The 14,620-nt window shown below is 42.3% G+C and overlaps 1 protein-coding gene across 12 annotated transcripts in view; it reads right to left on the bottom strand.

The window, feature by feature from the left end:
- Window positions 1-14,620, bottom strand: part of NFIA (nuclear factor I A) — a 242,455-nt gene that overhangs the window by 48,253 nt on the left and 179,582 nt on the right. For 5 of the 12 annotated variants that reach the window (XM_041483201.1, XM_041483199.1, XM_041483200.1 and 2 more), the window contains exons 7-8: window positions 7,434-7,520; window positions 6,310-6,348 (exon numbers count right to left, since the gene is read on the bottom strand). The exons of 5 other annotated variants lie outside the window; for them this stretch is intronic. In XM_041483201.1, the coding sequence (XP_041339135.1) occupies window positions 6,310-6,348; window positions 7,434-7,520 (126 nt within the window). The remainder of the gene's footprint in view (window positions 1-6,309; window positions 6,349-7,433; window positions 7,521-14,620) is intronic. 2 more of the 12 variants (XM_041483202.1, XM_041483206.1) reach the window with 1 other exon arrangement.

Genomic DNA, 14,620 nt, shown 5'->3' with positions numbered 1-14,620 from the left:
CAGGGCAAAGATAATAAAGCTTCTGAAGAAATGAAACAGCTTTTCTTTTACCCCAGTGTTTAAAAAAAAAAACCCTGCAGGACTCATCTCTAAACCACAGCAGGGAGAAGGGGCAGAGGGAGTGGAGAATGGTTAAAAGCTGCAGCGAGTTCGTGTGATTGTGTCCAAACACTGGAACTTGAGGAGCTACAAAGAAGCTGATGAATGACCTTGAGTGTGGCAATGCTGAGCAGTGTCATGTTCATATGGGGATGGATTTTCTAAGGTTGAGGCAGAGGCTTTCATGTGAAAATAGAGATTTTAATGTAACCCTACGCAGGGAAATTGAGTAGAAAAACAAACTGAAGTGCTGATAACTGGTTGCTACTTTTGCACTATTTGTTTGTTATCGTTCTGATTGCCATTATTATCACAAGTTTGGTTCATTTATTTTTTTTCCCAGAGTATTTTGAAATGTATTGGTTTGGAACAGTCCAACTATACCATGTTTTTGTTTTGTTTGGGGTTTGTAATGACACATTTTATTTTGAGTGATCACATCCATCAGATCTCAAGAAAAAAATGGCTGCTTCCTAGTTCAGAAGAATATGCAAACAGGAGCTTAATTACATCACTTAATATTGACCAGGAGAAAGAAGAAGATGAGCTTGCCAGCTCATTTCCAAAGCATGTTTTGTCCTTTAAGAGGGGAGGGGATGACAGAAAGTTAGGCAGTGCAAAGCAATTAGCATCATTCACATTTTATGTTGCGCTAGCATGGTGCTCTAGCAGCAAAATTCAAACATTCTTTGAATGGGTTAATAAAAGAAGAAATACAGTCGGCATGCAAGAAAAAGGTTTCCAAGAACAAGCCAAAATATGTCCTATTCTTCTAAATTTATCACAGCCATGTCACATTATCCTTGAGACTGCCAGGAATGTCAATTTTTTTGCAATTTAAAAAAAATATCTCATTTAGCACCATATGTTTGGTTAATGTGCCTGATATATCCTGCGTATTCTTTAGTCCATCCATTTCTAATACTCATTTTCTTCTTTTTTTTCCTCCCCTTGCTAAGCCATATGTTACAATGCTGGTCATTCTATCGAAGCTCCTTTCGGGAGCTGAGAGCGAGGGGACTCTTGTTTAATCACCCAGAAAAACTTTTGAGTTCTACAAGCCTCACTTAGGTGAGCAGTCTCAACACTTGAGTTAGTTGTAGCTGCCTGGTGCCTAGGAAAATCAGGCCACCTATGAGGTGGCACAGTGTATATTAACTATGAGGAAGGAACTGAAGGTAGGTGGCTCAACATTGAATTAGGTGTTTAATTTCTGGCACCCACGTTTGAGACTCTTGGCTAGTTTTAAGGGTCTTCTGCTCCAAACCTAATGAGTTTTAACACATTTAGCGGCCCCCAGTCCGCAGGGCCCCTCCTGTGCTGCTCAGGGATGCAGGAAATTAAAAAGTTAAGGCTGAAGGTAGCTGGGGCAGAGCTGGGGATGCATCCCGGGAGGATGGGGCTGCCTTGCACAGCTTTCCTCGGCATCGCTCCCGGGAGCCAGCGATTACTGGGGACCACTGCACTGAACACCAGACTTCAGCACTTCACAGGACCCTGAGGAAGGGGCAGCGCCAGCTCTGAGGACACCTCTGAGTCCCTGCTCTCCTCTCTCTGCTCTCTGATGCAGGGCAGCAACAAATCACAATCTCCCCCAGCCCGTCTCAGCTGCGCTGGCCGGTGGATAGGGAACGGAGCCAAGGATCCTCCCCGTTCCCTGCCTCTCTCCATCCATCTGCTCTGAGCAAGGAATAAACAAGAACAGCCAGAACACAACGGCTGGGTAACCCAGGTGGGGGTTAAAAGTGTTCCTCACTATTCTGTGGACAGGACTCTTGTCCAAGTCACAGTCACACCTGGCGCTTTTAGGAGGCACAGCTTTCAGAATCCAGGTCTGAGTCTCCTCTCAATGTTATTTAGAGTGAGAGAGAAGAAAATCAGACTTTGTCTATTTTCATCTTACGGCAGCTTTTAACTACAGAATAAATGGAGAAGTTAATTGCTAAATAAAAGAAGAAAATAAAGGGATTTGTGGCATAAAACGCAGATGGAAGCCTGAGTGGGTGTGCTACTTTAACTTACTGTACTTGTGTTCACGTGATTCTATATGTATGCCAAACATATATGGTCTGAGCCTGCTCCCATTAACATAAATCTGTTTTATTCACTGGACAGAGGGAACCTGATCAAAGACCATGATGGTGCTAAATGGAACAAGATGTGTACTTTCGTATTTTTTTCCAAAAGGAAATATTAATTTGACATTGGTTTTTCAGTCGAGAAGAATTTTAATTGCAGTACACAATAAGCAGAAAATTCAGACAACAATAATCTTGAAACTGTTAGCAGCATTATATTTCTATCAAGGAATTTGTGCGCTTTTTTCAACATTAGAGCTTTCTGAATTTTCATTAATTTGGCATTTCCCTAAACACACGAGTTATTATTTTGTTCATTCCACATCATGCATCACACCCTTCTGCTCAAATGCATAATGCAAGCGCAAATGGGATCCTTGTCCTTGGGAGACTCTGGTTACTGGAGCCATTGGATGTTGAAGTCCCGCAGAAAGACTTTCCAAAACTCTGCACTTCGCAAACCTCCAGCCCAAGTTTAATGAGTGCACAGGAAAACTTCGTGTTCCTCATCTTCTAAGGGGCACTGGAGCACTGTGGTGGGTTTAATTCCTCTACCTCCTTATGTTTGCCAGTACTAGAAACGCACCACATGAGAGTCTTCCTTGAGTACAGCTAAAGGTCTTCAAATGTTCATGTATGAGGCTGATATATATTTAAATGGACCAGAAAATGATGCGTGAGAATTGAATGCACAAATCCTCCCCAGGACAAACAAGTATCTGTGAACGTCTTTTCCGTGGACCTGCCACGTGCCTTACTAAAAAAATCGGGATTAACTCCGATGGAGTGAGCGGAGTCACAGCAAGAGGAGAACAATCCCCCTTCTCTCCAAATCTACACCTGAAAATCCATCCAGTTTCACTTGATTAATTGCTGACATTATTCTACCTGCACACGTCTCACACAACAACTCCATCTCTTGTTAGCTACGTTTGTAGACCAGCTCATATTCATCTCCAAGGACCTTTGGATAATCACCCCAATATTCCCAGCAGCTCTCTGCCACTAGATTCTTGATGGAGATTTCATAACAAAAGCTATGAGTGAAACATGGTCTGGGTCCTCCTTCCCAAGGCACACTAGGAGAAGGAATCATGGAAGCTCAGGTATTACCAGGTGGACCATGAACTCGACAACATGCAGAACAAACAGATGATGCAGAAAAACAAGTCGGCTGTTGAAGGAAAAAAACTGATATATGGGAAGCATTTTTCAAGGAATTTTCATCCTTCTGTGTGAATTATTCCAGCAATTCCACTGAAATCAGTGTCAACAGAAAGGCTGATCAGCTGCTCTATTTTTTTTTCTTTTAATTCCTGGGGAATTCTTAATTTCAAGAAACGTTGCCGGCTCCCCTCCTGCCAGTCACAGTAAGTCTGTTCTATTTAGTGCTGAGCAAACTTTGTCATCAGCCGAGATACGATCCCACTGACTGCCATCCATCAGTTTACTGTATTAATTGCTCCAGTGTACACAAAATACAACACAGATGGAAATTCAGTCATCCTAATGAAGTGCTCTTTAGTTTCTACGTTCTGAATGGGTACTGGCTCCCCTGGTTGCAGCCGGAGTTACCATGATCACTGATTAACTACCTGCCAGCGGAGCACCTCGCTCCACAAGGCTAAATCCAGCTTAATAAACAGTGATTTTTACAGAAGAAAAATGAAAGCTCCCCCTCTATCCACTTATCAAACTGCTGCATATGCATCACCAACACACACATCCAGTTTCCTCAGAACTCGACATCTGACAGATCATCAGGAAAACAGAGCTAATCTATCCGTACCCATCAACATCGTATCATAGGTGACTGCCAGATACTTAAGAAGCCATCCAAAAGAAATGTCACAACTCTTTTTCAAGACACTACAAAAGAAATGTTCCAAATAAAATAAAGCAAATGCACGTACAAGTAAATGAGCCAAAGAACTTAATAAAAAGAGATTGATTAAAATGAGGACCAGAATGTTCAAAAAGGACTGAGAGAGAGAGAGAGGTGCCAAAGGCGCATTAAATGGATTCAATGGCTTTAGGTTTTAAATGCTTTTGGACTCCTCAGCAATTTTTAGCCAAAAATGATAATTCAAGTTAGAATCAAAATTCTGATGTCACTTAGAGAAAAAGAAGGTTGAAATTTCTCCTTTGCAAATGAGCACAGATCCATTTACGAAGGAGAAATATCAGTTTATAGTGATGGACAACCTTGCCTACAGAATTTTAAAGCCGAGCACTTCAATATTCACAATTATTTTTAAATCCTACCCCATGAAAGTCTGCCTAAATTGTTTGGTACAACGTTCTCATAGAGTGTATTACCTTGTCTGTTTGTATCTGTGTTTACAGCATCATCTGGATTGTTTTAGGTTGCTTAAGTTCGGCTTCGTTCCTGCTCTGCCACCCAAGCAGTTCTTTCAATAACTAATAAACTAGTACTCAACATCTAACCAATTTCTTCAAAACATAATTTCATGAGTTATGTCTTTAAAAACTTTAATGAGAAGAGCAATAAACAGCAGGAAAACAGTTCAATTCTGCCTTTGAGTTAATGTCAGCTTCGGCATAATTTTCCATTGTATAAATATACATTGCAAGGAGAATAAAAAAAAATAAATTTCTAATGACGTCTTTAGACATCTCGTCTAAAATTCATGACTGCATTTGTTTCATTTCAAATGCTACTTGAGAGTTTTTCAGCACACTTGGCAGATTAGATATAGCAGCAGGGACAAACTGCAGCCATCCATAGGAGAATATACCTTTATGTGGGTGCTTTGGGGATGGAACATCTATAGCTGCAAGGCAAAAAATGCCATCATAAATTTGGATGGCATTTACAAAGCCCTCTAAAAAGTCTTTGCATATGATTATAGCTGAGGTATGATATTTTTGCAAGTAAAAGACCCAGAATAGATTTATGTTTCAACTATATCTTCCTGAAGATGCATATGGATCCTAAATTGTGAGTGATACTAAAGGGAATCTTAGTAACTGAAGAGGATGGAGTAAAATTTTTGGGGTTTCATTTATTTATTTATTTTCCTTAAAAATAATTTGCTCATTATTTGCATGTCATCAAACCATCATTGGCTACCCAGGCTATACATAACAATGATGGCTGCTAAATGCCCCAGGCATGAGATGGAGATGGGTAAAAATGCAGATTTTCTGGACTTGTGACCTCAGTTACTGCATGGTAATGCTTTCAAATGACTTTTATGATGACAAGACTAAGTTTGGTGCTAATATTGGTTTTGAAGATTTAATCGGTGTGCAGTGCCATTGAGCATGTATTTTAATTAATAAAAGAGCTGTGGTCAGGATTGAAAATAGCCCAGGTGATTTACCACGGACTGGAAAGCCACCTGATTTCTGCACAATTTGAGGTGAAGAGTTTATAGGTTATTCCAAAGGAAGAAAGAGTTGCAAACTGAATTTGTGTGCATTGCACCAAGGGATTTTTAATTTGGCAGGTCGAGAGTGGACTCATGGAACTGTTTTGGTACCCAGTGGTTCCTGGTGTTTTCACCCTCTGACAATTTGACAGTCACGGGACTGAACCTTCCAAAACACCAGAAATAATTTGTAGCTGCTGTGCTCCTCCCTGGGAAGGTCCATGATCACTGGAATGGCCCTGGGGACCTGCCACCAGCAGGTCCCAGGCAGAGAGACTGAAAGCACTTCCCCACAGGTGACACCAGACAGGTGACATCAGCCTCCCTCCTCTGCATCCCAGTGGCTCCAGGATTCCCGGAGGGAAGGCAGAGCACGGCATCGTTTCCAGAGGAGCCTGGATGGCCCTGCTGCCTGCAGGTCTGCTCCTGGGAGCTGCCCAAGCCCCCTGCCACCCACTGGGCAGCTGAAAACACCCCTGGCAGAGAGGCAGAGGGCTCCCAGGGAAAATCCCACGGCAGGTTCCACGAAAACAGGCACGGCAAGGGCAGAGGTGACATGGGAGTGCCCCCTCCAGCGCTGGCACTCCGGCAAAAGGGCTTGGCACGAGCTCTGTCCTTACTAGACACCGGAGAATCCACACCAGAGGGGGCAGCTGGGACATCCCCCCCAAACCCAACACGACAACTCTGTGCACCGAGAACGAGAGCATTGGCATTGTTTGAATAAGCACACCCACCATGAAGTGCTCCGCGGTGTTCGGGGTTTCTTAGATATCCTGATTTTATAAAAGAAAGTAAAAGAAGAAAAAAGAAACAAGGTGAGAGAGAACACTATCATATTTTGTAGCAAGCAGGATACTGTGTGAAATCTTGGCCCAGTGAAGTGATAAAGGGGAAGCTTTCAGTTTGCTTAAGGGAAAACTTACGAGCAAATAGCGAAATTACCAAAATACCACATTGCAGAAAATGGGCGCATTTAGGTTCAATTAAGCTGTAAAAAGGAAAATGGCACTTTAGCTTACAAAAACCAAGGGACACAGGGAGCTATCAGAAGCAACTTTACAAGATTTGTGTGCGTGAGGATGCTGCTTCACTGGACCAAGAAAGCTACAGTATGGGACAGGATTTTTCTTTTATCAGACACTTTTGCTAGACAGCTTTGTCCAACCTCAGAAACTGCTGCTCTGGCATTATGAAATAATCCTACATAACTTGATCTCATGAGCTTAGGAACACAGAAAAATAGCCATGCCAAATCAGATTACAGGGATCCACCTAGTCCAGAATCCTCTCCCTGACAGTGGGAACTAATGGACGCCTAGAAAAGAGTAAAAAACCAGGGAAAGCATACAGTGGTAATTCTCCAGAACACTCTCCCAAATGATTTGTGATTCAAGGACTTCTAGGACAAAGTTGATATCATGCTATTGAAGCTGCTCGAATCCAAATGCACAGATTTACATCCCCCCCCTCCTCCCCTTTTTTTGGTTTTTTTTTTTTGGATTTCTACCCCCATGAGATTTCTACCAGTCACACAGAAAAGGTTTCACAGTTTGGTGCTGGCAAGTCCAGCGTTCTTGCCACTAACTCAGAATGAGCTAACAGCTTTCAAAAGCCCAATGATGTTATGTGTATAAGAGCATCCAACACTTTTTCCTACGTAAAAAAAGTGACATGTGTGCTGAGGTGCTCTAAGTGTAAATACTTTGGGAGATTTGATTTTTTTTAAACCTTTTAAAAAAAAAAAAAAGAAAAAAAAAAAAAAAAAGCAAGGATCTGGCTGTAAATTGATATTAACATTTTTCAGTATATGTGTAAAACACATGTTTCAGAAGAATAGAAGAGAGAAACTGTCACTCACTGGGAAGCTTTAGAGCTATCTGGCTCCCTGGGAAACTGCATGCAACTATTCTGGTGTCCAAGGGTTTGACCAGTGAGTTTCCTCTTCCTGCAAAGAATGAATGCAGAAGTAATAGAAAGTCTGAGGGGGAAGATTTTAGCAAATGGCTAAAGATAATCCTGTTCTGCCCACTCCAGCAGGTAGGAAGCAGGTGGTGGTGGCGGAAGAAAAAGGGTGGGAGAGGAGGAACGGCTCCGTGTCCCTCCCAGGAGCTGGCACAGGGGAGGGAGAGCTCGGAGAGACCCAAAGGCTGCAGGCTCAGCCCAGTGAAATCCTTTGTGTGCGGTCACCCCAGCCCCAGGCACACAAAGCCAGCAAGTTCTGCTCTGATTCTCAGGGCCTGGCTGTGGCTCCTGTCAGCACGGAGCACAGGGACTGGAGCCCAGCACTCTGGGCTTCACTGGCACAGAAATCCCAAATGCCCAGACAGGAACACTGGCTTCTTGAGCATCCTCCTTAGTTTACTATCCGCTGTTCAAGGGGTTTTTTTAGAAAGTTTTTAATTTTAATTTTCTAATCGAATCGGTGCCTATACGTGAATTTTTTACTTCATTTATTAAAAGAATCAGTGAAAGCAGGGTTGTTTTTTTTTAAAAAAAAGCTTATCCTTACATTTTTGATGGCATATTGACTTTGTAAGAGTCTACAGGCAGGAGTGATATATCAGGGAGTCCCTATAACTTTACTTAAAGCAAAAATTAGAAAGTGATCGGAAAGTTTTATAGAGGAGAGCAGAAACATAATTTTAAGCCTCTTAAAATTGCCTGAACTGTGAAATCAAGTAATGAACACTAGAAAAGGATCTGTCAGCTGGAATCAAAGCTTAGACTAGTCAGCATTTTCTTCCTAAACCTTATTATGGCAAAGATTTTTCATCTCTGCACTCTGTTCAGCCCAACAAATAAACCAACTTGACCTCCACCTGTTACCCGGTGAAGTTGGCTGTCATCTCTGACTAAACCCTTTTCTTTCCCTTCAAAGCCCTCGGCACCACTGAGAAGGTGGGAAGACACAGCTGTGCACTGACTCAAATTGATACCAGCTCATAACCAGACAGCGTTTCACAGTACAAATTACAAGCAACAGAGGAGAGGGGGGGAAAAAAAAAAAAAAAGGAGAGGGGGAAAAAAAAAAAAAAAGGAGAGGGGGAAAAAAAAAAAAAAAGAGGGAAAAAAAATGTAGTGCCAATGAATTCTGGAAGGGGGCAACATTTTTCATCCATTTAACAATGAGATTTTCACAAAAAGAAGTTATTTTTTTTTGTTTGTTTGGGGTTTTTTCGTTGGTTCTTTTTTTTTTTTTTTTGTGTGTGATATTATGGATGAGCATTTGAGGCAAGAAATATTTTGCTTATGCCATAACAATGAACCTGTGCTAACACCACAGAGGAAGGACTGAAGAACATAATGGAAGCTATTTGTGTTGCTTTTATATTCCACAACTTGAATGCATTACACTGGTTCAAAGAGGTTCAGCTCCAATTGCATGTAGCTTTCTAGACTTAGGAACAAGTCACAGCTCTGTAATGCAACACTGCTAAATAAAAAAGAATTAAATATTACGGAACACAGAACAGCAAGAAATGTGCCATGAGGAAACCCGTGTAGCTGCTGCAGTCATTTCTTCAAACATATCACCGTGGCAAAACCGTGTGAGAAGCTTTCTAATACAAAGACATATCAGAAAAAGCCATTTCATATAAAGTTGGACTTCTCTGGGTGATTAATGCTACGTTCAACAAAGGAGACAGTGTCTGTCTAATTACATTAAATACTTATCTTCTAGGGATTGGCAGGGTGTTTCTGCTCAATGTCACTTTTCATGACAATGTAATGATAGATCCGTTTACTTACCAGTGCCATTAGCAAAAATTGTACTGTTTTCTCAACTGCCCTCATATCACAAAAATATTTGATTAACATACTGCAGCTTATCTAATACTCTAAGCAACATATTCTGCATAGTTTTCTCTCTATTAAAAGAACAAGATTACAGCTTGTAAAATTTTTATTGCACTCACACAGAAATAAATGAATAATGTGTGATAATAGTTCAAGTACCTTACTAGTTCACAGAACAGGTTTATTTGATTTAAAATATTAAATTGAACTTGAAATATTAAGATTTTGGGGGAAACAAGCAAATAAACAAAGTCAGTACTCCGAGGCACTACTTCAGGTCTTAGTTATTATTTCCTTTTCATTTCAGCACATGTTTTGAAACTTTTAATACCTTAGGGGAGGGAAAAAAAAAAAAAAAAAAAAAGGAAAAAAGCTTTCATTCCTTTGCTGAAAAATAGATATGGCCATCTCCCAAGTCTTTAAAATTCACCACATCGTGAACTGACTCTTCGGAGTCATGCTACTGTGCCAACATCCAGCAAACAATAACCCTCTGGAAGAATGTACCCAGCCAAGGCAGTTTATATAGCAACAAGATAATTTTATAAACTTATATTGAAGAGCGAGGCTGTGATGTAACATTCTAGCAGTATATATCAGCTACCTGATATTTACTAACAAGGTTAAACTCCTATCTGTTTGTCTCAGCACTCTTCATAATTCACTTTTTAATGGATGGACAGGAAAAGTCAGCAGCGTATGGCACAGATCATTTCTGAAATAGGACAAGACGGCTCACGGCAGTAGCTGCTCCAAAACACCCTTCCTGCTCTCCCACACAATCACATCAAGCCTGGACTTTGCAACTAGAGGGCTTCGAATCTGCTCATGAACCCTTCAGGGGCGTGTTTCTATTTCCAAGTAAATCTGAAAAGCGAAGGGTCACCCGAGGAGGAGGCGTCAGCGTCGACTGGTGCCGCGAGCAGAGCATCAGTTCTCTGCTTGGGTTGGTCCTCCTGGGCAGGAGAAGAGGCCCGTGGGGAGCTGCCTTCCTCCCGTGAGGAGTGGGAAAATCCACCCCATTGTGTCACGGAAATGCCACGAAATGGCAGCGAGGACGCACCGAGAGCGGCGCGTATCGGCGCGCATCGACGCAGCCGTGCAGGAAACACCCAAACTGCCTCCAAACCCCTCGCCAGTGACTCTTGCAGCGAGAGGATGACACCACAGCCAACTGCCACATGCCACTCTCCAAATTAATGATGGATTTAGGATATTCATTCCCTGAGCTGCGAGGGCTCGGGGTGTGTCCGCAATTATCGAGATATAAGTCTGACACACATTATCCTCCTATCAATGTCATTTCCCTTAGTAGCCAACAGATTATCAGCAGCTTTGTGATATTCCAGGTGTCAAAGAAGAATTAAAACCACAACAATTGCACAAACAAAGGGACAAAAGATGGGATACGTGTTTCTGAGCCCTGCATATCAATTTAATATGTGCAGCTGACAATGATGCAAATGTCCTCGGGAGAGAGGCAGCAAGATCCGTGCCCAAACATACACACACCACTGTCAGCAAGATGGCAGGGAACAGAAGCAGTAGGATTCCCAGCCCAGGACACATGCCTCAGCAGGCAGAGCAACCCAACGAAACAATCCTCTGGTTGGGGAGAATTTTGGAAGCACCTGATATGGAAAAGGGCCCTAAACAAGCCAGATGGTACTTTTAGCTGGCAGCAGAAAGTAGGAGACAGCCAAAAACATTACAGCATTTCCCCAAGAGGCCAGCAAATCGATTTTTAACCATTTTTTTTAAAGTGACGCTATGAATATGAAAAATATGTTTCGATGCCTTTTTAAATCACTAATTTTATGGATAATACACTCATGGAGGACACAACTGGAAGAGAGGGGAAAGCAATGGATTTTGACTTTCCCAGGGTGGTTGTATATTTGACATCAAGTTTCTATTCAGTCGCTGCCACTGTTTACTCAGAATTAAGTGTCAGTTTTTGTTCTGGGTTATCCACATTACATTAAAGAGAAAAACCCAGCAGAAGCAGAGGAATAGCACTGTAAAATCACAATAGCACAACAGTTCACAGGGCATGGGAGAAATGTGGTTTGAAGCCTGCTTTGTCCTCTTAAAACCTTCCCACCCCCCCAAATTAATGGGTTTCTAGATGATAATTTTTTAGCAGAGGACAAACAATTTCTCTGATACTTACAAGGTACCATTTGGTGGGGGATTTGCATAAGAAATACAGCTGTTTGGGGGAATGTTTTAATTTTTAAAACCTCCAAACAGCCAGAGTTTGCAATTCTACCTGGATGGCAGGGATCTTTTCAGGGATCAGCCTGATGTCAGATGTTGAACAGTCCCTTTGACCAGGAGCAGGTCCTGGCAGAGCACCTTTAGGTGACGTGTGGCTGGGGGGATTTCACTCAAGGATGGAGAACAGAGGTGGGTTGTAGGGACTGGAAGGGCAAAGAGAGGCAGAGGAGTCATGAACCAAGTGGGAATGAGCATCACCCTCTGTCTCAAAGCCGCTCCTCACGTGCAGGACTGGCCACGCTCCAAGCAAGAGCCAGGATGGTGCTTTACTTCCATTTGCTGGTATTTTGTTTAAAAGTAAAAGCAAGCCCTAAGACAGGGTTAAACCTGGACTACATCCAAAGTGCTTTCTCCTGTTCAGAGCAAGGTAGTGCATTAGTGTGCTGCATCATGGATAATACTCCTGGAGACAAACGTGGGCTGCTGCAATAAAACACTAAATGCGAAGAAAGATAATCCATACATTTATATTTTTCATATCTCCTTGATTGTAAATCCTTACTTTTTTTTAAAATAAAATTATTTCCCTCCTGTAAGTGTAACCCAAGACTTTGCCTCCAGCCCTTTTTGAGATAAAACAGTCCCATTTTTCTCAGAGTGCTGCTCTTGGGGCTGCAGGTACCACCTCACTTCTCTGGCTTTTCGGGGTTCCAGGAGCTGCACGCAAATCTATTGAGGCAAATGAAGACTGTGCAAAAAACCAGTAAAACAGCCTGTAATTTTCCAGCTAAATTTAGCAAGAGGATCTCTTATGTTATGCTTTTTGGTGTATATCACACTAAAAATAGCAGCGAGCACTGATGTAAGGGAAGAGCAGAAAGGATGATGTCAGTAGGGCTGTGCTGGAGTGCTGAGGACGAGCAGAGGTGGAGGATGTTGTGGATCTCCTGCTCTTCCCTGAGCAAGGTGGAACCAGAACAGAGCTGTAGCCATGCTAGATGCTGAGGTTTAAGTTTCTCTGGAGCTGAAAACTGAAAGAAGTTAAAACATCATCCCTTCTTTAGGCTCACTGCATTCACACCGTGAGCTCTGGGTTTGGAAGTCACAGAAAACCCACTCTGGGTGAACAGCACAGCTGCTGTCACTGCACACAGACATTTCTGCAGGTATAAGGTGGCTCTCCAGCCACTGAGACAAATTGTTACCCGAGCTGAGAGGCTGCTGGATGGATTTCTGTGCTTCCCTGTGCTCGCTGACTGCTGCGGTCAAAGTGTTGGGCAGCACTTAACTTGAAGGAAAGTAAAGAAAGTAACTGGGGAATGATTTATTCACTACTTCTGGCAGGGAAAAAGAAAACCACTAAGAAGAATCCAGCAAAATGATCAGGCAGCAGACAAAAGAAGTGGTTCTTCCTCATGCAGCACTGAGTTAAAACTGGAACTTTCTGCCATGGGATGTTGTGGAGGGCAAAATAAAGAATGGGTTAAAAGCACATCTCTGAAAGGAAAGTTCACTGAAGGCAGTCAATCACAAAGATGTGAACAAAACCTCTGGCTTGTGAAACCAAGCTGTTTGCTGCCAAAATCCATGAGGCTGTGCTCTGAAAAGCATCATGGATGCCTCTCTTACTGTTGTTATCTTCCCTTAAGTGTCCACCACCAGCTCTTGTCAGAGACAGTGAGCTGCCTGTCTAGGTGAGCCTTTGGTCTAGCTGAGAAGAGCCATTTGTTCCTCTCTGTGGGCAGATTTTTGTAGGCTGGAATGTGCTGTACCTGGCAGTTGAGAAGCAGGAAAATTGCAGGAGGCATCCAGCACAATGAAATTAAGGAGAATTGCTCACCTGGCGCAGAAGCAGGAGCACATCTAAAGTCAGTGTGGCAGGAAGTGTGGGAAACAGAATGGAAAAAAGTTATGAGATTTGGTCTTCTTCCTGTATCTGTACAGTCTTTTGGAAGTGTCCAAGGTCAGGCTGGATGGGGCTTGGAGCAGCCAGGGACGGCAGAAAGTGTCCCTGCCCATGGGATGAGCTTTTAAAGGTCCCTTTCAACCTAAACCATTCCATGATCCTATAATTCCCCCTGTCTCCTAACACCTCTCCTTGCACCTTTTATCTTTGGGTGAAAATGTTTCCTTTAAAATAAAGCTTGTTTTCTCCTCTAAAGCCAAGATCAAACATGTGCAGGGAGCACAGTAGCTGCACTGTGTGCTAGGCACTGGAGTGATGGTTGTACTGGGAATGTTAATAAACAGTGTCCAGAGCAGAACTTCTGCATAAAAAAAGGGTGTATGTTACATCTCTCCCCCTCTCCCCTGTCTCATGCAATATTTACACAGCTGTGCTTTGTAAAAAGTGTGTGTGGGGGGTTTATTATTATTTTTTTGTAACTTATTTACCTAAGATAGCCCAGCATCTGTTTTGTGGTGAGCTTCTTTCACAAAGTTTCACAGTTGCCTTGACTGATGCAAAAGGAGGTCATGCTCCTCACTCAGTGATCTTAAAACCATTTGTTTCAAACACTTAGCCATTCTATCTGGCTAATTTTGTTCTCTTCTGTGTTTTTGGTTTGTCCTCTGCTTGAAAATGTGCATCCCTGGGGGAACCGACCTGGCTAGGTGAGTATTTTAGTTATCTGTTTTAAAAAATGCAGAAGTGCACAGGAATTTGCAATAATATGCATCATTTACTGGCTCTCAATATGCACTGTATATTGGCTCTGAAGATTACTAATATTTTCCAGCTGCTTTCAAAAAAAAAAAAAACAGTTCAGTGGAGTCTTTGCAGTGGGTCCTTTCCCATGACTGCCTACACAGGTGATGAAGACTTTCCTGTGTCCTGAAGAATTAATAAGCCTGAACATTTCTATACCAGCAGCATACCACAGGAGATAAAATATTGCTTCTGCTTCCCAAACACATTAGAAAAAGCAAGTCTGCTGATCTCAACTGCTAAGACAGCATATGAAAGGAATGTAGTCCATTTCCCAACCAAGATCTAATCTATAGGAGAGTTTATAGATCCAAGTCAAC

The sequence above is a fragment of the Pyrgilauda ruficollis genome, unplaced genomic scaffold (genome assembly GCF_017590135.1).
Source record: "Pyrgilauda ruficollis isolate IOZ18807 unplaced genomic scaffold, ASM1759013v1 scaffold6, whole genome shotgun sequence".
Classification (NCBI taxonomy): domain Eukaryota; kingdom Metazoa; phylum Chordata; class Aves; order Passeriformes; family Passeridae; genus Pyrgilauda; species Pyrgilauda ruficollis.
Note: the sequence above shows the minus strand (reverse complement) of the source record. Positions and strands in the feature narration are given on the sequence as shown.